The 23,484-nt window shown below is 43.4% G+C and overlaps 1 protein-coding gene across 1 annotated transcript in view; it reads left to right on the top strand.

Annotated features, from left to right (window-relative positions):
- tmem131l (transmembrane 131 like) overlaps positions 1-23,484 on the top strand; it is a 31,595-nt gene continuing 8,111 nt past the window's right edge. Inside the window, exons 1-20 of the mRNA XM_036516418.1 lie at positions 1-450; positions 1,202-1,272; positions 4,661-4,704; positions 13,377-13,448; positions 15,403-15,526; positions 15,874-15,990; positions 16,506-16,610; positions 18,026-18,109; positions 18,776-18,926; positions 19,637-19,695; positions 19,796-19,901; positions 20,043-20,145; positions 20,266-20,413; positions 20,612-20,779; positions 21,084-21,153; positions 21,859-21,976; positions 22,144-22,213; positions 22,735-22,844; positions 23,016-23,085; positions 23,341-23,453. Of these exons, the coding sequence (XP_036372311.1) occupies positions 327-450; positions 1,202-1,272; positions 4,661-4,704; positions 13,377-13,448; positions 15,403-15,526; positions 15,874-15,990; positions 16,506-16,610; positions 18,026-18,109; positions 18,776-18,926; positions 19,637-19,695; positions 19,796-19,901; positions 20,043-20,145; positions 20,266-20,413; positions 20,612-20,779; positions 21,084-21,153; positions 21,859-21,976; positions 22,144-22,213; positions 22,735-22,844; positions 23,016-23,085; positions 23,341-23,453 (2,027 nt within the window). The 5' untranslated portion in view covers positions 1-326. The remainder of the gene's footprint in view (positions 451-1,201; positions 1,273-4,660; positions 4,705-13,376; positions 13,449-15,402; positions 15,527-15,873; positions 15,991-16,505; positions 16,611-18,025; positions 18,110-18,775; positions 18,927-19,636; positions 19,696-19,795; positions 19,902-20,042; positions 20,146-20,265; positions 20,414-20,611; positions 20,780-21,083; positions 21,154-21,858; positions 21,977-22,143; positions 22,214-22,734; positions 22,845-23,015; positions 23,086-23,340; positions 23,454-23,484) is intronic.

The following is a 23,484-nucleotide window of genomic DNA, read 5'->3' on the forward strand; positions in this document are numbered from 1 at the left end:
AGTACACTGGCGCGGATCCTCAAGGAGTGCCGCGTACTTACGTTTACTGATTTGCGGCAGGGACACTGCATGCAATGTGTGCAGCGGTATTTATTTTATATGAGTATTACGGACGAAATTATCATTTTCTGTTTTGTGATTATCACACAGGAATGCAGCATACAGAAGTAGGAGAAACATAGCTAGCTGTTTGGCTCTTGTCGGCGCATACTCTACAGTGCAAAGCGGAGAGGGCGAGGAACTGGGGAGGGTGCGAGAAGGGGGGCGAGAGAAAGGGAAAGCACAACGCGCAGCGAAGCAAAGAGCTGCAAGCCGAACAGAGCAGCATGGCGGGGCTGAGGGACTTCCAGCAAGGCGGCAACTGCCATAGGAAAACGTGGATAAATGTTCTACTCGGGGTCCTGCAGCTGGTTTTGCCCTACGTTCAGCAAGGAGGGGCGCAACTACAAGGTCTGGAAGGGCGACATTTGTTGTAAAACGTGCCTATAGCTGGCTTGCTTTTGTTGAAATGTTTCTTTACAGAGGCAAGAACAGAGTGACTGCTGACTTTGACAAGCATTTTGGAAGCAGAAGTCGCGTAGCGAAAGGAAAAGGGTGCAGCTTTATCTTATATGTTATGTGCTTAAAACATATGTAGTTATAGGCTGTGTTTTTGTGACAGCGTTACCAGAACCATTTGTGCTAACCTTCATTCTGAACAAATCGTTATTGTTCAGACCGTTGTTTCCTGTGTTGATAGCTCGCTAACTGGCCAGCTAGCTCGCTAGCGACATGTATGGCACGTTTCAGATAGTGTCGCGATTCAAATAAATGGATGCTAGCAAGCTACGACAAAATGCCATTGCCATACCTTTAGTTGTATTTCTAGAAAAATCTGTGGCTACAGTTAGGATTTGTTTACTGTCCGGCTGCTGTTTACCATGCCGCTCTCTCACACATCATTAGCCGTTAGCTAGCTAGCGCTCCACTTTGATCCAGCAACAAACCAAGTAGCTAGCCAGCTAACTTTGTTTAACACCAGCTAACTAACGTTACCTGACTCGCGAGGTTGCAAGTTGACCGTTTTAAGTAGTCCGTGGTTGACTTTTCATAGCTTGCAAGCTCACAGGTGACACTTAAAGTACATTTTGTCAATGTTTACTTCCTCAGCTGAGTTTGTGTTCACGTTGGATATTCTCTTTCATGTTCCTCTTTGCCCCAGCTCTCACTCAGATGTCCGGCGTGGTCGAGGTCTGGCAGGCTGAAGACGCAGACTTCTTAGTGCCCACTCAGGTACAATAAACAACTCTACCTTGCTTTTATTTGAAACAAACAAAGAAACGCGCAAAACTTTCAGACCAGCACATCTAACTTTACGCGTGCATTGCCTTTTTAGTAACATATGAAAAGAGTATGCATTAATAAAATCCTTCTGGCTGACAATTCTTCCCTTGCAAATTAATTGCAGTGAGTCACTCGCCCTAGGTAGCTGTCGGTATCTACTTAAGCATCGAATGTAAACACTAGTTAGCTAACTGGCTAGCGTTGTGGGGAATATTCAGTGGTATTGTCAAAGTGTCTTTGTTACTGCGGTCTGACCGCAAGTTTGCAGAAGCACGCCGCGCTTTGTGGGTATTGATAATAAAGAAAAAGCGGGATGAGAGGCGGGACATCTCAGCACGGTCCCAGCCACCTGCTCCATAGTGCCATGTGGCCCGAGTGCGCGCACACAGTGCATGGTTAAACAGTGGGCGTTTAAAGTCAGTGGGCGTTTAAAGAATGATCAGCTATCCAGACCTGCAGTTTCAGTGGTGTGTGTTATTGCACGTCTTGTTGATGTTGTGCCTTGATGGTGTAACATGGGTTTTTTGCGATTTCATGCAAGTGGGATCCATTGCATTTTGTTAGAATGCATTGGGTGCTCTTTGTTGCCTCTGTTCCCTGGAACTAGTTATGTAATCACTGGAATGCTAATTGTTCAGTTATTTTGTTGTTGTTATTTTGTGGCTTTGGCAGTCACCGTATCTGTAGAAATGTAGTGTTTTACTTTGTTATTAATTGTTTTTATATTGATTAAAAAGATGTGATACAAAGTCAGATTCAAGAGAAGTTGTCTTTCAGAGATATCAACTTAAGCAGCATGCACCTGTGTCTTACAGACATGTAATAACTTGTTTAACTGAATGAATTCTGATTGCAGCTGCGTAACACTGCATTTTAAAATATTCTTATTGAGACGGAATCTTACCTTCCTCTGATTCGTTCACATGAGATTCCAAGCAGTATTTCATTACATCATTAACATTTTTTCTGGTGTGTTCATACTACGGTAGTTTGTGTAATTTACTCCCTTTGTTCATAAAATGGTGAAATTAGGACAGTAAGTCCAGCATTCATCACAGCTTGTTGACAGGCATGATTCAAGGGATTTTCAGTCACTGCTCTTAACCCCAAGGAAGAAAAGACAGTTTGCAGCAGATTTTGCATTGTTTTTAAGCCTGCAATGTGTGTGACTCTGCATGTCCCAAGCCCCACCCTGAGCCGTCACTGCCAGACTGACAGGTGTCGAGTTGTTTACATTCCTTAGCGCTTGAGTCAGGTTGAGGGACAGGTCCCCAAGTGAGCGAGTAAGCTGAGCTCCACACACTGAATGGGAAACCGTAACCCCCTGCACATTGTAGCGGCGTATTACGCAACAAAGCTAGTATTAGCTGGAGAGAATATGGCCATTATAAACAATGGCCAAGGAGTCATTTCCTCTCATTTCTGACAAAATGAGTCAATATCCTTGACTAAATTTTTACCTCTGATAGTTCCTTTACTACTGAGAATATTTTCTTTCATACACTTCAATAAAGAAGGATGAAACTGTTAATTGTCACCATGTGACATTTCTTGACTCGTTTAATTACAATTCTATAAACATGAACACTTGATGTGGAAAAACTACAGCATCGCGGTCCACCGTGGTTTTAATTGAACATCGATCTGCTAATTGTGCTTGCTCGAGGTTGACTGCGAGGTTTCAAACTGTGTGACTGTGAGGTTTCAAAGCACGCGGTAGACACTGTTAGGAGAATTGTGTTTGAAATCTGGCACACTTAGGGCATATTAATTTGGAGTTGCTGGAAAATATAATGGAGAAAAATCATGATTTAACAGTGCATTTGCTGTGGCTCATCTTAACATAGTGGTCTGTGTTCATCGCTGAGGAACTCTGGGCCATTTTATGGGTTGTGCACCATTGTAGGATGTGAAATTCAACAGTTTTGTGAACATTTCAGCCTCTGGATTGCATGTTTATGTTAATGGGACTCTATACTTGAGTAGTCACTGTACTTAAATCCTGTACCCTCTACATATACCCCACACAGGCACTTGTAAATGTGCTCTTTACACTGAATAAGCAAACTGAGTCTCTGCTGCCAGCCATGTGTTGTATTTATGATGTCATGGTATAGCCGGAGTGTCCAACTTTGTTCCCATGGAAACTTGCCTGTTCAGTCTTAGAGAGAGAGCTGGGCTAAATTTAGTTTACAAGCTTTGTATGGTGTGTATTTTGTAAGGTCTACAAAGAGTTTAGGTTACCTTAAATTATATATTGAAGGCCATTGTTTCATTTTGTTAATGTCTTACAAACACAAATAGCTAATGGGTTTCAGGGACTGTATTACACAACAGTAAATTAGCTGCTGCGCCCAGCAGAACGTCCTGATTACATTAGCCTTCAGACTTAAATAGCCATGCTTTAATTGCTGTTGGCAATTTGTTCTATTACTCAAAGAAAGCATTTCCTGATCATTCACAGAAAAGTAATCAACACATTGAATATTCACAGCCGTCAGTAGCAGAATTAAGGCTGGAGAGCAGAAATAAGGATCTTTGGAAATACTGTAATGTCAAGTGAAAGGCTGTAAGTGAAGGTTCCTCTTTGCATTTGCAGTTTACCCCTTTTCTCAATTTCACTAATGCATTCTGAGATGAAGAAGGCATGCGTCACACCAACTGTTATAACCCTACCAACTGCTAAGGCTGGTGACCTTTGCAAAAGCCAGTTCCAAACCTTGTGTATCATCAACAGTGAGGCTAAATCCTCTCACTCATTCCTCTTGAAGATGGACTCTCAGACAGATCTACTGGCCCTTTGTGAATGAGTATCAAAACTGCTGATGCTAAATCTGTTTAGCCTCATTCTTGTGATTGGTCCCACTTTATATTTAGACGGCAGTACAACTGTGTGATTACAAAACAGGAACCATAAGTGCTATGTTCCAGCTAAGATATTGCACAAGATAATATGAACTATTTTATCACTAGCTCCAATCTAGCCCCTTTCCCTTAAATTAACCTCAACCCAAATTTAAACTGTACCACATAACCTAACCCCAACCCTAAACCTAACCCCAAAACCATTCCAGTTTTTGTAATGAGATACCCAATGCTAATGTAATGTACACTGTTATAGTTAATATATTCTGTTATTAATCTACTATGGACACAAAGAATTTTGATGTGTGGTGTGAACACACGCAAGGAATTCTCTGATTAACCATCCTGACTGTTCATATCTACCCATCCTGACTAACTGTGGCGGTCAGGTGCTGTGGTTGCTCATTCATCAACAGTTTGCTAGTGGATGTTTTAAAAAGTAATGGAATCATTTTGGGTCTTTATTTTTTAGGCTGAGGAAGAGGGTGGCAAAGAGAGTCTTCCCCAAGAAGAGAGGTAAGGTCCTTCTGCACTTCTGGGAGATTGGTCACTATGCAACAGAAAGATGATAAAGTGGTATAGTGGCTGAAGAGCTAGGCTTGAAACCCAAAGGTCTTAAGGCTTGATTCTCAGCAGGGCACTGTCATCGTTCACCTGAGCAGTGAAGATATTGCGTAGGGACCAAATGAAAAGAAAGCCAGCCTATGTGTCTGTACACAATCTGAGATGACTGCGAAAGATAATAAAGCATTAACTGATTGCTGTGAGGTATTATGCACATATGCAGAAATGCATTTGACGTATCTCTCTTTAAGGATTGTGAAACGTATGGCAGTCAGTTTTTGTCATTTGTATTGATTTGATGTAAAAAAAAAAAAATAAAAAAAACACTGACTGAGCTTTTTACTGTTTTGCCAGTGTATCTTGGTCTAAATTGTCATATTTGCATGTCAGGGCAGGCCTTATCTTTACTTTCCATCTTCAGTTCTCCAACAGACTTTGAATGTTTGAATTTGAATGTATGTCCATGCTGAATCTGAACATCTAGGTTATCATGATTGTGTATAAACATGAAAAGGGTGTCCTATACTGTGTGTTTATTAATGACTGGAATCATATCACTAATTGTACTCTCTCACTTGGGTTTAGTTTTAATTTTTAGTTAGTTTAGAATGTGGTGCATAATTGAAGACTGCATTTATCCCTATACCGTCTTATTATTGTAAGAAGAAAAACATATATTTAATGGTTTTCCTTTGCATACAAATTAAACATAGAAGACAGCATTAAAGAAATTACTCGGAGCAAAATCTACCATTGCTCTGGGTGTCTCATCTCGCCATTAGTAACAACATTACCAGGACAAAGATGGCACTAATAAGTGTCATACATTTTTCTTCTGTTTAAAAAGTGGATCTCAAAAATGAGATGCATAAAATGTGTCAAAAAATAAACCTTTGCATAAGTAGAGCAGTCGTGCATGGAGTGTTACCTTTTTAGAAGAGGGTGTCATGGTGTAATTTGCACCTTATTAAAAATATATCAGCTGATTATGCAAGACTCCAGTCCTCTCAAAGCCTATGGTGGTCACCACTTCTGCAGACCAGCAGCAATTAAGAGAGCAGCTCTGCTGTGTTTGAAATACTATCCTCAGACAGGAGTGGGTTGGACCAGTCTGCTGAATGTGGTGTTTTGCGCACCTAAAACACCCTGCTTGTCCTGCTCCCTCTCTCATACCATGTTTTCCTTAGCCCTACATGAATAAACTGCATTTGCAGTGTATAGCGGTTAACAGTAAACAGTATTTACCACATCACTGCCACAGTAAGTTATGACAAACCATTAGTGTCTACGTTGTCACGGCCATCTTTGGCCAAACAACTTCACGCAAACAATTGTGTAATCTGTGATATTATCTCACATGCTGGTTATTGGCTCCTATTGAGTGTATGAATCAGAGGCAAATGTTGTTGCATTGGACGCCAGTGCAGCATACACACCCAAATGTGCAGGCACCTAGTGAAAATGGTCAACAGCTAATGGCACCTCAGATCCTCTGTATTCAGAAAGCAAAACTGAACATGGATTTTGGGGCCCTGGGTTTATGCAACCGAGGACGTAATCATAGATTTTTTTTGCACCTTTTCAAACATCACTTTGTTTCGCCTTTTTTAGTACATGAAATCATGGGAGGAAGTGGTTTAAAAACAAAACAAAACGTGGACAGTACAGTGGAGGGGGAGAAAAAGGGTTCCACTACTCTCACTTCTGGTCACACCTCGACTTCCTGACCAGAAAGCAGCGCCATCAGTCCCAGCACACAGATTGGCAGCTACTTCATTTTGTTACATATTTCCTTACTGGACGTCCAGGGCAACATAATGTGTATTTTGAAGTATTACCCATTTTTATGGGGCTGTGTATTTACAGAGACATGTCAGACCTTTTGCAGAGAGATTTAGGACAGCTTTGGTGTTTGCAGATCTCTCCAGATGAATGACCCTTTGACCTTTGTCCTTCCTCTGTGGTTACATCATGCACCATGTCGAATGTACACTACACATAATGTCATTTGAGTATCAATTAACTTGCAATGATGACTGAATGGAGAGAGCGCAGGGGTTATGGAATGGTGAGTAGTGACTCCAGTCAAAATAATATTGTCCCTAGTAGACCATGGAGTGTACCACCGTATTCATAAGTGCTGAGTTTGGCCTCGCAGTTTGCTCTGTACATTAACTATTACGTGATCTTTACACACAAATGGGAGAGGCAGTACTGGGTTCAGGCTCCAGTCCACACAGTACTTGAATTAGCAAAATATTTAACTTTGTGTGAATTTACTCTGTGCTGTAACAACATCACCACCTACAGAATGGGTGACCTTGATGTTTGTGTATTGATTTGATTTTATTATGTAAGTGCGTATGTTAATGAATTAATTATTATTTAGAATATGCTCTTATCTCTGAGGGTCAAAGTGGATATCGCAGTTATCACATATCACCATGTCACCATGTTACGTCACATGTGGTCGTGTCCCAGTGATGAAGACTGTGATGTCATGAAGCAGAACGCAAGTCTGAGGAATGCATGTTTTTTTTTTTTTTTTGTCAGTTCCTAAATAAGACGCTCTGTGCTGTTGACAGCTGCGTTTTATCTGCATAACTTCTCTGACACTGTTAACAGGCGTTTGTTGTCCCCCTCTGAATAAACCTGACAGCTTGGGTGATGCATAACTGCGCTCCCGACAGGACTGAGCGTGGGCGCTAATGCCCCTGCACAAGCAGCTCGAGCTGTTAAACACGGCTTCTGTTCGAGGCCATCGCGTCTTCATCTCCCGAGCGCTCGAGGAGGAGCTGTCCGTCATAACTACGAACGGGGCTTCTTTTGTGTTCTTTTGTGAAGTGTCCTAGACGGAAAATCAAAGGCTGTCAGGGATACAGCCTCCAAATTTTACTAAGGAAGTGTTTTTGAGAGTAGACCTCCTTTTGACGCTCTCTCTGAAGTCAGCACGTCTCTTAGCAGCTCATCAGACAAGCGTGCGGTGGTGTCTGCTCAGCTATTATACAGTCATTTCCTGTGGCCTGAGTTTTCGGGCTGTTTAAATGAATGAGCGCTGGTCTCTGAGCTGTGTAATGGTCCTTTGTACTCCTTTCGGACTGGCGGCTCAACTGAATGCACAAAATCCCTTTTTGATGGAAGATATGATGTATATAAAAAAAAATATTTCCAAACTTTTTTTGTGTTCAGATGCTGTCCTGCTGTATGCAAAGCAGATTTCATACAAGGATGTGAAGCTGTCTTAACATTGTACGTGTGTCTGTGTGTGTGTGTGTGTGTGTGTGTGTGTGTGTGTGTGTGCATGTGCATATGTTAATTTGAGTGCATGGGTGCATATATGTTCATTTGTGTGTTTGTGCATAGGTCATAGTGTCATTTTGTGTGTCATTTGCTCCGGAATCCCATTGGACAAGACAGCCAGGAATAACTCTTTCATGAAACTTAACAGCAGCCCTCTGGCTGGATGTGTTTTCCGCAGTATGAATTTCCATTCAGACTGTTCAAGCTGGTGCTATGTAGCCTGTAACCGGTCTTCTTCCTCATTCTTAAATATAATCTCCCTTTGCCCCGCCTCCCTTAACCTCTGTAACCCACAGCAGAGCGAGGATGCTGAACAGCAATGCTACCTGCGCCATAAGCAGTGGCACTTTACACTCCTTCAACCTGAATAGTTACGATACAACAATACTGTAATTACTTGACGAACAAGTGTGTGATAACTCAGTGTTGTACACATAACCTGCGGTGTGTGAAGTTGTGCACTCCAGTGTTTTTGTGTAAAGAGGTGAAGCAGGTATACAGCAGGCAAGACTTAGCAAGTAGGCAGGCAGGTGTGATGCAGGCAATTTGACAGGCGTAACTCTAGTTGGGGAGTAGACAGGCACAACGGCATCAAGTTAGTAGACAGGCACATTGCTGGCAGGTTAGTAGACAGGCATAATACCGGCAGGCTGACAGGCAGGCATAACTGCAGCATGTTAGTAGACAGGTATAACCACAGCAGGTTAGTAGATGGGAACGTGCGTGACCGGTCATATCTGGTTTTGTTCTGCATACTCTATTACGTTAAGTGGTCAGGCCTCATGACCCCTGCTTGAGGACATGGCTGGTTGATGTAAGTGCTGGGCTTCACCACAGCGAAGTGGCACGGCGTGATAGAGCTCCAGCAGAGCGTTGAGTCAGCTGGCTCCTCTGATTAGCCCTGAGTGACGTTAGGCAAGCAAAGTCTGACTCAAGTAGCTGTGTCAATAAACATGCTATCTGAGTTAAAAGTGAAGGAAATGTGTTTTTATTGTAATACCTGCAGATTTCATAGAATAGGCCATATATTTTTGTTATTGTGATTTTCAGATCATAAGGTCTTCAAAATATTATGGCAAAGACCAGAGAGTAGGTGGTGAGAAGTGTTGTAGTCTCCCCTGTCCAGAACTGCTGCTATTGTTTGCTGGGTTTTCTACAGTAGCTCTGCGTGGTGCTTCCTTTTGTTTAAGCTCTGCACAGTGCTGCTCTCTGTGTGAGATCTGCGCAGTGCTGCTCTCTGTGTGAGATCTGTGCAGTGCTGCTCTCTATGGGGTCTGCGCAGTGCTGCTCTCTGTGTGAGATCTGTGCAGTGCTGCTCTCTATGGGGTCTGCGCAGTGCTGCTCTCTGTGTGAGATCTGCGCAGTGCTGCTCTCTGTGTGAGATCTGCGCAGTGCTGCTCTCTGTGTGAGATCTGCGCAGTGCTGCTCTCTGTGTGAGATCTGCGCAGTGCTGCTCTCTATGGGGTCTGCGCAGTGCTGCTCTCTATGGGGTCTGCGCAGTGCTGCTCTCTGTGTGAGATCTGCGCAGTGCTGCTCTCTATGGGGTCTGCGCAGTGCTGCTCTCTGTGTGAGATCTGCGCAGTGCTGCTCTCTATGGGGTCTGCGCAGTGCTGCTCTCTATGGGGTCTGCACAGTGCTGCTCCCTGTGTGAGATCTGCGCAGTGCTGCTCCCTGTGTGAGATCTGTGCAGTGCTGCTCTCTATGGGGTCTGTGCAGTGCTGCTCTCTATGGGGTCTGCACAGTGCTGCTCCCTGTGTGAGATCTGCGCAGTGCTGCTCCCTGTGTGAGATCTGCGCAGTGCAGTGCAGCTGTCTGTGGCAGGTACTGTGCAGTACCCGCCACAGACAGCTGCACAGTACTTCTCTCTGTGGTGGGTGCTGCGCAGTGCTGCTCCCGGTGGTCGGTACTGCGCAGTGCTGACACATCAGGGCCTGGAGTGCTAATTTTCACACCTCCTGCTGTCCTGCACCCACGCGCTGCTGCAGCATTTGTCTGCCAGCCAAGCGTATTACTCACCCTGCCACAAATAGTAGCTTGCTTTCAGCAGGACTCATGTAAAAATGCAAACACTCTTGCTGTAGATTTTTGGGATTGTTCCCTTTATGTTATAAATGCTTGCATGTTTGTATAAATTTAAAAAGAAAAATGTACAGGACTAACATTTGAGAATGTCTGAACATACCTGCAGTTGTTCTGTTGCTGGTATATGTTTGTTAACTTGGATTGAGTAACAGTGGTTGATTTTCGGTTTTGTTTTTCAGAAATGTATTCATTATGTAAGGGTTTCCTTTTGTTTGTCATGGATCTGTTAGCCATCTCCTGGTACAATTGTAACACTGACATAAATTCCCTGCATGTCTGGTCACACAGCTCTGATATATGTGTGTATGTATCAGTAATATATGCATGTTGTTTTCCTGTTGTCGCATGAGTCTATTTTAAAGGCAAAACATCTCAAGGATTTGATTGAGTCATATGTCATAAAAAGACGGTGTTAGGAGAAATCTCACACTTCTTAAAACGCATCCTATGTATATTTATAATAGTCACACTTACATTGCCAATCAATCTTTTTTTTTTTTTCTTCCTGGCTGTGTTACATAGTTTCAGATTTACTGTAAACGCCCTGTCAGGCTGGGAGGCTTATTTGGAGAGATGCTTTCAGGTCATCTTATATGGCTGTGGCTACTGTTAATGTAAACATATTCTGTTCTTTACATCAGCTGGGCATGCATTTCATATTGGCTGTGCTGCGCCCAGTGTGTGGATACATAAAAAGTCATTTTAAGAGCTCAGAGGTTATCCGTGTCAAAGTGTTATCAACCCAACGGTCCGATACAAGACCTTCCAGCGATCCAGACTTCTGTCTAGAGGAATGCCTCCGATATGATAAAAAGCACTTTAGATGAGATTGGCTTGCAGATTTGAGCTGCGCGGATTGCCCTACAGCCTAAAACAGGCCAGCTTCAGCAGCACGCAGACTGGATAGCACTTCCTGTTCTATCACACAGGAAATAACTACTCCAGGCGTGTGTACTATGGTGATGCTTAAATTTTTTCGTGTGATTTGAGTGGGAGGTGCCTTGTAACTGTTCTCTGACTGAGAATTTTGAAAAGAAAACATTTCCCAGACATGTAGTGTTGTTGTATTTTCAGCAAATGGGCCGTACTTGGGAACAAATGACAAAATATTGAAAACACACATAAATCAGTGGACGCTCAGGAAATAGAATTTATTGTTTTACTTTACTTACTTGTTTTACTGGCATGTTTCTTGCTAAGTGTATTTTACAGGTGACCAGGGCTCAAGACAAAAGATGGGCTGATTACCAGTACAAAAAAAGTGCCAATAGATTTTGGTTGTGGTTCATCCAAATAAGCAGTTGTTCAGGCTTAAGGTCAGGTTCATACAAATCTGTCAGGTTCCCTAAGGCATGGCATTAGGGGACATGCTACAGCACAGACAGATGTAGTGAACCACACCTACATCTGTCTCTTTCTACCACTGAAACAGCACTTGGTCTGAAGTCTGCTGTTCTGCTATATTCTCATCCTGGCTTTGCATTATTAGATGGCTCTATTGCTATTGGGTTTGACTTATATTTGACCACTTACAACACTGACCATGGAACTTAATGCATTCACCAGATTAAGGTTTTTTATGTGATTTAGCGATTTGGTTCTGCTTTTAAGAGTCAAGGAATGGAGAACCTTGATATTTTTATTCTAATTTTTTTTCTGGTAAAATCAGTGTGGTTACTAAAATTGATTGGTGCTGTTACATTTTAGATCCACATCCTGGATCACGCAAAGGCATGCACTGGTCGCTGTCTGAATGTGTCCCCCACCCAGACGCCCCGGGTGCTCCTCAGAATGACGCAAGCTTGGCTTCAGCTCGTCCTTTGCAGTCGCAGTCCCATCCTGTCGCCTGTTATGTTTTGACACACGGCATCGCAAGGGGCACGCGGGCCATTTTTACGACCCGGATTCTAGAATGCTATAAGCGGCTTGACAGTTGGTGCAGGGGCGTTTTGTAATGAGGAGCTGTTAATAATCAGAATAACCACCCCGCGCTGGATCCGTCTGGAGCCATTTCCCCCCTCCATTAACATGTGGCTGGCTGCCAGTGAATGGGGTGGGGGGGGCGCTCGGCTCATAACCACCTGGGTCGCCTTTGAGGAGAAAAAGTCACCCGCTTCAGTGTTCCACGGACGGAACGTGGGTCATGTGTAAAGTATGCAAGGGCAAGACGGTGTGGGCAGAGATCAGATCACGGTGACAAAGTCCTCAGCTTCAGCACTGTCCCTATAGTGGTATGGATCTGGCAGCACCACCAGGCCTGAACACTTGGGGGGTTTTTCCCAGCATTATTAACATTAGAAACATAGCATAGTAAAAGCATAGAAGTTATATAATAGTGTACAAAAGATGCAAAGAAAATGGCCCTCTAAAATGGATCCTAGTACACTTAGACACTTAAAACACTGATGTATGCAAAGACTTGTGGGATGTAGAATATCTGATGATGAATTACCTGAACCTGAGTTTAAGCCCCAAGAGCAAAGCTGGCTGGTGGTGTGTGACACCGGCACAAGGCCGGGGTGCGGGGGTGGGGGGTGGGGGGTGGTACTCAGCGCTGTATTTAGGCCAGAATGTAGATATAAACCAGATCTTCATCGAAGTTTCTGTTTTAGTTAAACACTTCTGTTTCCTGCCGTACATTTGCAGGTCTGAATGTAGAGAGCCTGTATTGTTAGGGCTTTAATGTTCACCTACCATTTCCTGTTGCCACAGAGGGACCTGTATCTGATGCTCTGTTGCCACTGTGGTAAAACGAGTTGATATTGTCTGTTATGGAGGTGAAATGCAGAAATAGGATCCTCGTGGTAAACAGGAAGTGGCGAGAGATGGTCTGCTCTTTTACGAAATGTTAATGACACTGTCCTTTTTTTGTATCCGGACAGTTTTTCTAGATGTTTTTAAAAACGCCGCAGATGTCATCAGTCTTGTCTGTGCCACACTTAACCTACTTGAGTAAAGTAGCAAAAACAAACTGAATTTGTCATATGCGTGCAAATCTATGTTTAGAGCGATAACCACATGATAGGCAGAGTAACTGGATTGCTCAGTCTTTTCTATTATGCAAAACAACAACAATTAGCCTACACTGTGCATCACTGCTGAGAAATGACTAAGTGAATGCAAAAACACATTGGATCTGAATATGTCACACTGCTATGTGGGTTTAAAAATGGTCTCTCATTCTTTCCGTCCCTCCCCAACCTTTCCCTCCTTCCCTTTCCCTATCTCTCTCTTTTTCTCAGCTCCTCATTCTATGCGCAGGACAGTGGGAGATCCCTGCGCTTCCAGCCTCTGGTCCTGGAGTTTGGAACACAGTGAGTTAAATATGCACACCCTTATTTATCTTCAGTCTTAAGTCAACATTGACACATTTATTTCTTCACTGCCCCTGAAAGACCCCATGACTTAACCGAGAGAAAGCTGAAATTAAAGGAAATGGTAGTGCAAGTTGTGCTCGAGTTTCCTGAAAATGTAGTGTGACAGAGTTTACCAGTGGGGAGAGTAAATGGTACTGTGTAAAGAAAAATTCTGTTAAACTGTTGGAAACAAATAGTTCTGTTCCATGTTCAGTACAAACAAAATGTAGCCCTAAAAAAAGTGGTTTATATGTGCTCATTTAAAGTTTCTTGTGTAAGGGTAGTTTTTTTTGTTTGTAGTGAAACCAAAACATTCCCATTGCATTTCCATTGTGGAAAAATGCAGATGTTTATGGTGTCATATTAATGTGCCACTGATGCTTTGAACCTCAGTGCACTCATCGTGTTAAATTTCAGACATGTAGCTATATTGGTCTTTAATAAGAACATGCACTGTTTACTTGTAATAAATCATTTCCTTTTGCCAAATGTGACGTCTGTGCGTTGTCAGACCTTTTGGAAGGATGTCTGTGCAGAGAGAGAGCCTTTGGAATGAGGACTCCTGAGTCTTTGTGCTTTATAAAACAGGGCTTTAAAACAGTGCAGAACAGCCATCGCCAAATATGGCCTGGGGATTTCGCTTTCTCATCAGGGGAGGAACAGTGCAGAGAAAAGGAAAGTTACACAGTCTGCCTTTGGGGCCCCAAACAGCCAGAGGAGGAGGTGTGTCATTGGGTACGGATGACAGCCTAAGTGGCAGTAGATCTCTCTGTCCCTGCTGCCTTCCCTGGGGGCTCCTCTCTGTATAAATACTTACATGTACACAACGAGGCATGTATAGCAGCAGCCTGCTCAGTTGATAATAACAGGACAGAAATATACCACTGCATCGTCTAACCCATGCAAGACTCAGACCTCAGCTCTAGCTTGGTTTGGACAACAGTGAAAGTACTGCTAGGTGGAAGTGAAAGCTGTCGCTATGTTATCACCTTCACTACAGGGGAAACCCGTGTTGACATCCCACTCCTGCTCTGGCAGTGCATTCATATTGAAACGTTGAGGAAATGCAGTGGGAATGTTTTGTATTTTCTTCCTCTGTTGTCACAGTGGACAATGGTTGTGACTCGTGGTTAAGCTCCACCTCAGGTTTGGATCTTGGCAAAAGGCCGTTATGAAGTCACCAAGACCACGCCCAGCTGCACGTCTCACCATTAGACTGTTGTTTTGATACTTTGCTGTCCAGGCCCATCTTTTTTGAAATAAAAAAAACAGGCCTTTATATACATTACGTATTTACACAAGTGCTACTCACTGCCAAGTATTTCTCGTGCTCCTATTTACCATCCAACATTGTTCTAATACATGACTGATAGGTGTAAAGCTCTGTCAGTGTGTGACTAAGCCCAGCCAACACTGGCATTGAGAGTGGAAAGTTACAGAGGTTCTTGGAGATGGAGAGATATCGGGTGACTCCTCCTGACTTTGATATAGCCTTTGCTGTGGAGATCCATATTTGAAACGTTAAACTGCAGGAAGCCAGCGCAGTGCTGAAGGTCACTTTATTCCTGTTCAAAGAAGGTCTTTGCTTTATTCTTATATCAGTATAGCCCACTTCGTGTCCCACAGCCACTCCTTTCATGTCTGGTGCTGAATGCGTGGGATGTCTAGATGACCACGCTGTCTTTTTTTTGTCAGTATTATTGGTGAAGCAGCTGTTAGTTTTAAATGAAATGCAGCTTCATTATGTACCATTGTGGTCATGAGTAAACGTGGATTTCAGGTCCTTGGTGGTCATTCTGAGAAGGTCCAAAGGGGTCGACCGCACTTTCAAAAGAAATCCGCCAGCCCCGAGTATGATTTTTTTTCCTAGCGCTACAGGAATGAAGTCAAAGCTCCGTGTTTATTTCTGTAGGCTGCTGGGTCTGCCACGGGCTGAAACTGTATACATTCACAACCCCAGCCAGGAAGTGGCAGTAACTATGCTGTCACTGTATACGTCCAGTAGACATTTACACATCCCTCCTTTCCACAGAAGGGTGAGTATGTCCTCGCGATTGCTCTTAGTCTCTCTCCGTCTCCCTCCCTCCCCCTGTGACCTTAACTCTCCCCAAGTCCCCAAAAAAATATATATCCTACAGTGCGTTGGCATACACTTTACCAGTTTATTCCGTTATAACACTGCTTGCTACTTATGTATGTCAATTTTAATGGTGAAATTCCTAATGATGTAGAAATTGATGATTTGGTTTGATTTGATGATGTAGTTGTAGGACTTAATGATGTAGATTTGCCAATAATTTGAAAGTTAAGTGCGTTCTTTCATTGTTTTGTGTTGACTTCCCATGCAAAATATTATTTGACTGTTTCCCTCTGTCTGCTTCAGGTGATTCCACCCCGGGGGAAAACATCATTTAAAGTCATCTTTCTTCCTACGGAAGAAGGAAATATAGAAAACTCATTATTTATAAACACTTCATCACATGGCCTTCTGTCTTACCAGGTCAGTGACATAATCACCGCTAACCACTGACTCTGCTCATTATGTATCTAAATATTACTGAAATGTTCATTTCAATTAAATATTCCCATCAGTTTGATTTCTCCTGACTTGTGTGCAGTATAAGATACAGACTTAAGAATACTGAGACTGAGATCCAATGGAACTTCAGTGTGCTCTGGACTTAGCTGTGTGACTGATTTAAACAAGTGCTAAGTTTTTCCATTCGTAACACAACAACTGTAGGAGATGGACAGCCAGGAAATTAGCTGAAAGTGTCTAAATGGAACATGAAAATTTCAACTAGGTTGAATACAGGCCCAAGGCAATGCTAATGAGTTTAAGTAGTTTATTTTATACCTTTGAAAACGTGTAAGAAATAAGAGCTTACATTCTGAGATGCTACATAATTGGTCTTTTAAACTATTGGGAGTGCACTACTTAAACTGGAACATTTATATTGTTGCATGATATTGGTTTGGTGTAGGCAGTTAATTGTGACATCTTTTGTTTTTCAGGTGTTTGGAGTGGGCATTCACTCTGGCCCCCTGGTTACTGCTCAGATTAAGAACAGTGTAGTAATATCCCCACACATCCACAGTATTAAACTGACACAAACTCAGGTACCCTCTCTCTCCTTCTTTCTTTCTCTCTCTCTTGGGATTAATGATAATGATGATAGCAATTCAGGATTAAAGCAGTTAATAAAACAACAAGTAGGCAGTAATTAAAGTATTAAAGTGTAAAATGGAAAGAAGAAATTTAATCAACAAAATCAATTTAAAACTAGGCCTAAGGGCAGTAGGTTGGATTGATGAGTTTTCCATTTCAAGCTGAATGCAAAGACAGTGGACAGCAGATCTGATACCCACTGAGTGCGAGTCAGGACTGCTACTGAAAGGATATCTCTCTCTCTCTCTCTCCCCCCATCTCTATCTGTCTCCCCTCTCTGTTCTTTCTTTCAGACTCCCCCCCCGTCTCATCTGTCCCCTCTCTCTGCTTTTTCTTTCTAACTCTGCCTCCTCTCCCTCCCCTCTCTCTCTCTCATCTCTCAGAAAGAAGTGCTGTTGCATTGTAGTGAATGTGTGAATGAGGCTTGTCGAAGGTGATCTAATGTTGTTCTAAAGGAAGTCAGCGGTGGGTTTCTCAGTTTCAGATGTCTGAAGCAAGGCTTCCTTTTCATAACTGGTTACTTTACGTTTCCAGAATGTCTTTCACAACCAGGAGCTCCTTTTGCAATCAGATGGATTTTAGATGAATAGATCTGTTTATTACATTTGCTGTTTGTTTTTGGTGGACTGGCGAATGCATAAGCAGGTTTAAATTTTGCTGAAACTTTAGCAGTGGGATTCAAATTGAGTCCCTGTCATAGAGTGGTGGTGTGTGTGAGGCCATTGCCACGACAGCCAACAGTTTAATGAGAGCTTTGCTCCATGTTCCCTGTTGTACATGTTAAATAACTCTTCTGTATAAATATTGAGATATTATTGATATTAAATAACTCCCTTGTATAAATACTCAAATACCCGTGTTAAATAACTCCACTAAATAAATATTCAGAAATGGATGTTAAATAACTCCTCTGCATTAACAGAAAGGTATTGACGTTAAGCAAGTGCAGAATCACCTTACATCAGTGAGGAATTAGTAATTTGTATAAACACAAAGGCGTTGATGTTCAGGTGTGCACGAGTAGAATTTTAAGGTTGTGATAAACTATTGCCATGCCTTCAAATCATATGACAGCTGTACACCCAACTTTTGTATTAGAGGGAGGTGAATTTGGTGTTTACTCCTGCTAGAAGGTCACGACACTTGACACTTTTGACACTAAACAGTGTCATAGAAATGCTTCCTGTGCTACCTTCAATTGAATGCATGCATGAACAGTGCAAGCTGAGAATACACACCTTAGCATTAACCATTAATATGTATTTGGTAGGTGACCATGACCCTTATTTAGACCAACAGTTCAATGTGTGAATCTGAAGATTCAGTGAAACCTGCTTTGCTGCATTCAAGTGTTCTGTTTCCACAGGAGGGCGCCTCCAATATCACCATCCTGGGCTTGCTGCTGGAGTGCCATCTACCCGAAAGCACCTACAGACACCATCATCCTCAGGTAGACACCTTTGGAAAACAGGGGTTTAAAATCACACAATTCACAGGATCATTATCAATGGCCAAGGTTAAAGTATGTCTTTGCCAGGCAGGTGCTCATAGATTGATGACCGTCCTCACAGTGCCCAAACTGAGACCCCTCCTGCTGCTGTCTAGGCTGAGGAGACTGCTGATTGGCCGTTCAGGTTGCGGGGATTTAAGTTGCCGAGGGGGATGTACATTTAATGCTGCTCTGATCCCCTTCATTTCAGCTTTCCTTGATGATACATATTGCCTTATATATGGGTATTTACATGTACCCAAGGAGCTTATAGCTGCACTGACGACAGGGCTGTTTCTCTATGGGAGCTGAATGCCTCTTCTGCTATTTTTTAGCTGCTGTAGTGTGTCTATATTACAGCATGCATAAACCGTTCCCATTAGTGTTAGTACTGCAAGTTCGGCATGCAGTGTGTCTGTCATAAAACAGAGAGAGTTTGGCACCTGGCTTTGCACAACAGGTAGAAATCTGTCCCTGTCAGTCAGCTGGTCGGTGGACACTTGCTGTCTTAGAGAGGAGCAGGTTGCCCCTTTCCTTGCTGGAGCACGGCACTTTGACCCCCCCCCCCGGTGTCAGGGCCCAGTGTTTCCCTTTGCGTGACTGGAATGTCTTCCTGTTATTTCCCAGGGGTCTTGCTTTCTGACCGAGGAGAAGCTCAGTGTGCAGATCAGCCTATCAGAGAGAGGGGAAAAGCGCGCAGATCTGGAGAAGCTCAAGCCTTACGTGATTGAGAATATTGTGGTGCTGTTTGTGCTCTCGTCACGAAGGAGTGATTTACGTAAGTACAGGCCCATCAGCGTCATATCTAAATCCTCATGGTACTGTCAAAAGTAAAAAAAAAAAAAATATATATATATATAATGATAATAACACAAGGTGATGGAGAAAATGAGGATTGCTGGTGTGACTGCTGTTGAGTGTTTGAAATGCATTTTGGACCTAAGAGAAGTTTCATCACTTTTTTGCAGTATGTTAAGAAGCCAGATTACTGCAAATATTGATCTTCAGGGTGGATCACATGATGGGACAGGGCAGGTTACGAGTGCAGTGTTCAGCGATCAGGGAAGGCACTGGCTATGTAGTGGTGATAGGTGTTTCGTCTCTATGTAGAGCGTAGCACAGCTGAGGGCCGGAGGCCGATCTCCCCCTCATTGTGAATTTCATTCTGTGGTCACAGTACAGAACAATGCCCTACTATGACCAGAGCTCTATTCTCGGCCGTGTACAAAAGTGGAATAAAGATCACCGCTAGCATTGTGTGTGCGTGTTGTGTGTGTCTGTGTGCGTAAGTCTGCATGCAACAGTGGGCAGGGCCCTAAAGTGCAACTGCTGGGCCATCCAAGTTTTGTATTGATTGAGTGCCATCTACAGGCAGAAGAAAGCAGTGCATGCATTGTGTCTCTTGAAAGAGAGAAAGAAGTGTCCTATACATATCTGCTGTATTTACAGACATTCTCAGTAGATTGATTTTTGTTTTCTTTTTTACAGGGGAGCCAAGGATAACTATATATATGTTGAATTCAGGAGATAAAAAATTATATGTGAAGGTGAGTATATTGTAAGAATCCTCAGGGCCAGTATACAGCAACTTCATCAGCAATATTGTTTACCCTTATCAATCTTTTGTTGTTGTTGTTTTTTTAAAAGGAAATGCAACTTTTATCAGAGGCAGAAGGTGCTGTAGAATTCAAACAAGTTCTACTGAAAGCTTCTGCAACAAATTTCACACAGGTGGCTACCTTACTTTGCAAAGGTGAGTCTTGTTCACATGTTTAGTGTGGTACCAGTACAGGACCGTCGTTTGCACAGTATATCTCCTGTAAAAGGGTTTCCAGGAGCTGATGCTGGGTGTCATTCATACCAGCACCTGTCTGCTTTGCTTGCTTTGCCTCAGGGTCCTCACCTACTCATCGGACGAAGTGCTCCTCTCAAATCAGTTTGCACGTGCTGGGGAACTCCACGTTGAAGTCCTACCCTGCCTTAGACATCATGCATGGGTAAGCACACATAAATGATTTAAAAAGTAATTGTGTAAGTATTATGTATGTATGCGTGTGTATTTATTCAGAAACTCATTGTTTCTGAGGTATATTGACTCTGTTCTTGTATTTCTGTAGGTTTAGGTACGATGCTTCCGCCCTGTGTCATGTGAAACAGAGCCAGAATGGACACCACTACGTGGACCTCTGGTTAACCAATAGCTTCGACTTCAGCTTCTCTGTGAATGAGGTCACGCTCCATCGGGACGTGGAAGGCGTGCTGAAGGTACGTATCCATCTCTCAGACAGGTGCCATGTTGATTTAAGCCTTCAATTGCAAATATTTTCAAGTTAAGGCCCCCTAAGGATTCATGGGTAATCTGGTCCCGTGAAAGATATTTGGCACTTTAAAATGCAAAAGGGGAGGAATCATTTCATCCTCGTTTGAGCTGGTGTGTGCTGAAGCGTGGCTGCGCTCTTTCAGGTGACGAACTTCAGCAGGCCTGTGACGGTGCCCTGGGGCTGCTGGAAGGTGCTGTCGCTGCGGCTCAACCACAGAAAGCTGCCTGTGAATGTCGTGACGACCGTGGTCCTGGTCACCAGCATCGGCCTTTCTCTGGAGATCCCTCTGCGCATTCAGTCCGTCTCAAAGGTATCAAGTTCGTCTCTTCCCCCTTTCCTGTCTGGCCTGTTCTGTTTTAAAGACCCCTTTCCAGCATATGAGCAGTGCTAACTGCATACTGTGTTACCCCTCCAGTAGAGGTGCAATTCTGAATGCATACTTAATCACCTCTGTAGCAGATATGAGGAGCTGAATGCATTCTGTGTTATCTCACCAGTAGAAGTATTCAGCCAAAACTGTGCTGTGTGCTGATGTTTTCTCCTGCTGTTGAAAGAGTGCCAGATTCTCTCTGGACGCTGCATGGAGTTTAAAGTGTAATGTGTTCTGTCTCCAGCAGGGGGACGTTGTGTTGGAGGCCAGTGCAGAGTGTAGAAAACCGTGCCCTCTCAGACTGCCTGATGCAGGTGAGACATTAGAGCGTGACCCTGACCTGTGACTGACTTAGAAGGGAACCTTTCGCTTTTTGTGGTATAATGGCTAATATGCTTACGCATGTCATAACGTTAGAGGACACTCACCTTAATCACAGTGAGAGAAAGGGTCAGAGGTCAGCAGTAATACAAAAAACCAGCCAAGGATCAAGTTGTGTCCCAAAGCTTTTTTTTGAGATTGTGTCAGTCTGTATTTAACTCAGTCATTCTCCTGAGTGTTGAATAAAACTGACGGCAATTGTGTCATCCATCAGTGGTTGCTCTAGTGCTACTGTATTTGAATGGCAGATGCTGTTTAATGTATATGACCAGTTCCTGTTGTTTAGTGGAAGTGTTCAATGCTGCATGCATAATGCTGTTGCATGCATACATTTTTGCACTTCTGTGATATATTGGGTAGGAAACCTCTGTTTTGGTGTATTTGATGGATTGTTGTTGTTTTAAATGCTGTGTTGTAATATATATGATGTGTTGTGGGTATTTTGTTGTTACGGTATAACTACTACATTGTAGTATATGTGACTGGTTGCATTGTTTGAGGGTTTGCTGTGTTGTGGTATATGTGGATGGTTGTGTTATGCAAGTGTTGAACACTCTGTTGTGGTATATGTGATTGCGCTGTGTCACAGGTGAATGCTGTGTGTAGTGTATGTAACAGGCTGTGGTCATGTGTTGTAGGACACGTGCAGTGGTTGCAGACTCTACTGGACAACACTTTCTCCTGGAAAGTGGACAGCGGTCTAGCCACAGAGCTCTGCACTCGCTGGAAGAACAGCAAGGACCAGCTCACGTGCAGGTACAATACACACACACACACACACACACACACCTGCAGGTAGGATACACAGACACACATTAACGCATGCAGACAGCTCTTATCTCCAGGAAGCACTCCCTGCAGATATGGGAGCTTGGTCCTAATGGAGGACCACTTGCTAACTGTTTATTCTCTGCTGTCTGAAGCTGGCCACGCCTCCCTGTAGAAACCAGCTCCCCAGTCGACTTTGGTGCCACTCCAGTCAATGAGCGCAAGGTCAGTAAACGCTGGCTACGTTGAATGTTCTTCTATATCGTCTATGGAACTATAAACAGCTTCACTCTCATACATGGTTTGGTATGGTGTGTGCAGTTTAATATGGCAAATATGGCAAATATTGAATGCTGTTTTGAGTATAGTTTGGCTTGTGTACAGTTATGCATTAGGTAATATGCACCTATAGCATAGTGTGCTTATACTTAAATGTTGTATATGTAATCTAATGTGTTATGAAATCTTCACTGTTTAAAAAGCTTAATGCCCCATGCAGTTGTGTTATATGCTGTGTGCATATGTGTCACTGCTTTTGAAACTTGTCAGCTGACAGATTTGTCTGCAACTGTAAGACAGTATTATCACTTACATGTTTAGATGTCCTTTAAAATGACATGGCAGTAATTTCACTGTACTTATTTTAGTGTTTTTTCTTGATATTGACAGTCAAGTAAATTAAAGAAAGTATTACATTCATCAGATGAAGTGGTGATGATGATGATGATGATGATGATGTGTCCTAGGTGAAGTACTTCATGTTGAAGAACCCCACTGCCTCCCCCCTGTCTGTGGAAGTGCGGACACTCTCCTCTTACCCTGCCCCTCTGGAGGCCCTTGACCTGCTCACCAAATGGTACTGCAACATGTCTCAGCAGCCCAGACAGCCACCAGCACACACAGTCACGCTCTGACGTTTGCCAGACCAAAGTGCCGGTATACCAGCGCACAGCAGCACGCCAGCAATCCGCTCTTTGTTTGTGGGCTCAGTCAGATCGCCTGTCTCTCTGTTTTGTCTCTCTTCTAGGTTCAATATTAGCCCGCTCTCCATCAATGTCTCTACAGCTGAGTTTGCTTTGCTGCAGCCAGATGGGCAGGTGAGCTCACCATCTTTCTTTCCATCATCCCTCACTGACCTGTTTTCCTGGGCCTGCCGGAGAGAACTGCAAAGCATCATATTATCTCATTTTTAAATGGCCAGGAAGGTGGTATCAGGTTATGATCCACCTGAAATCCAAATCTTTGTTTCATTCTCCTGCCATCTGTGTCTTGTAAGAGTGACTGCGTGCCGTTTTGGCAGCCGTGCTAATGTAGGGATGGATGTGTATTCTGCGCGTCTCTGTGGCCCGCAGGAGAGTGGGGACGGAACCGCACGCCTGGTGCTCCAGCCCCGGGAGACTGTGGAGATGGGGGTGGCGTTCACGCCTGCGGAGCACAAGCCAGTCACCTCCGTCGTTCTCATCAGGTAACGGCACAGCACACCCCTCTGTGACGCT

Source organism: Megalops cyprinoides, chromosome 22 (assembly GCF_013368585.1).
Source record: "Megalops cyprinoides isolate fMegCyp1 chromosome 22, fMegCyp1.pri, whole genome shotgun sequence".
NCBI lineage: Eukaryota > Metazoa > Chordata > Actinopteri > Elopiformes > Megalopidae > Megalops > Megalops cyprinoides.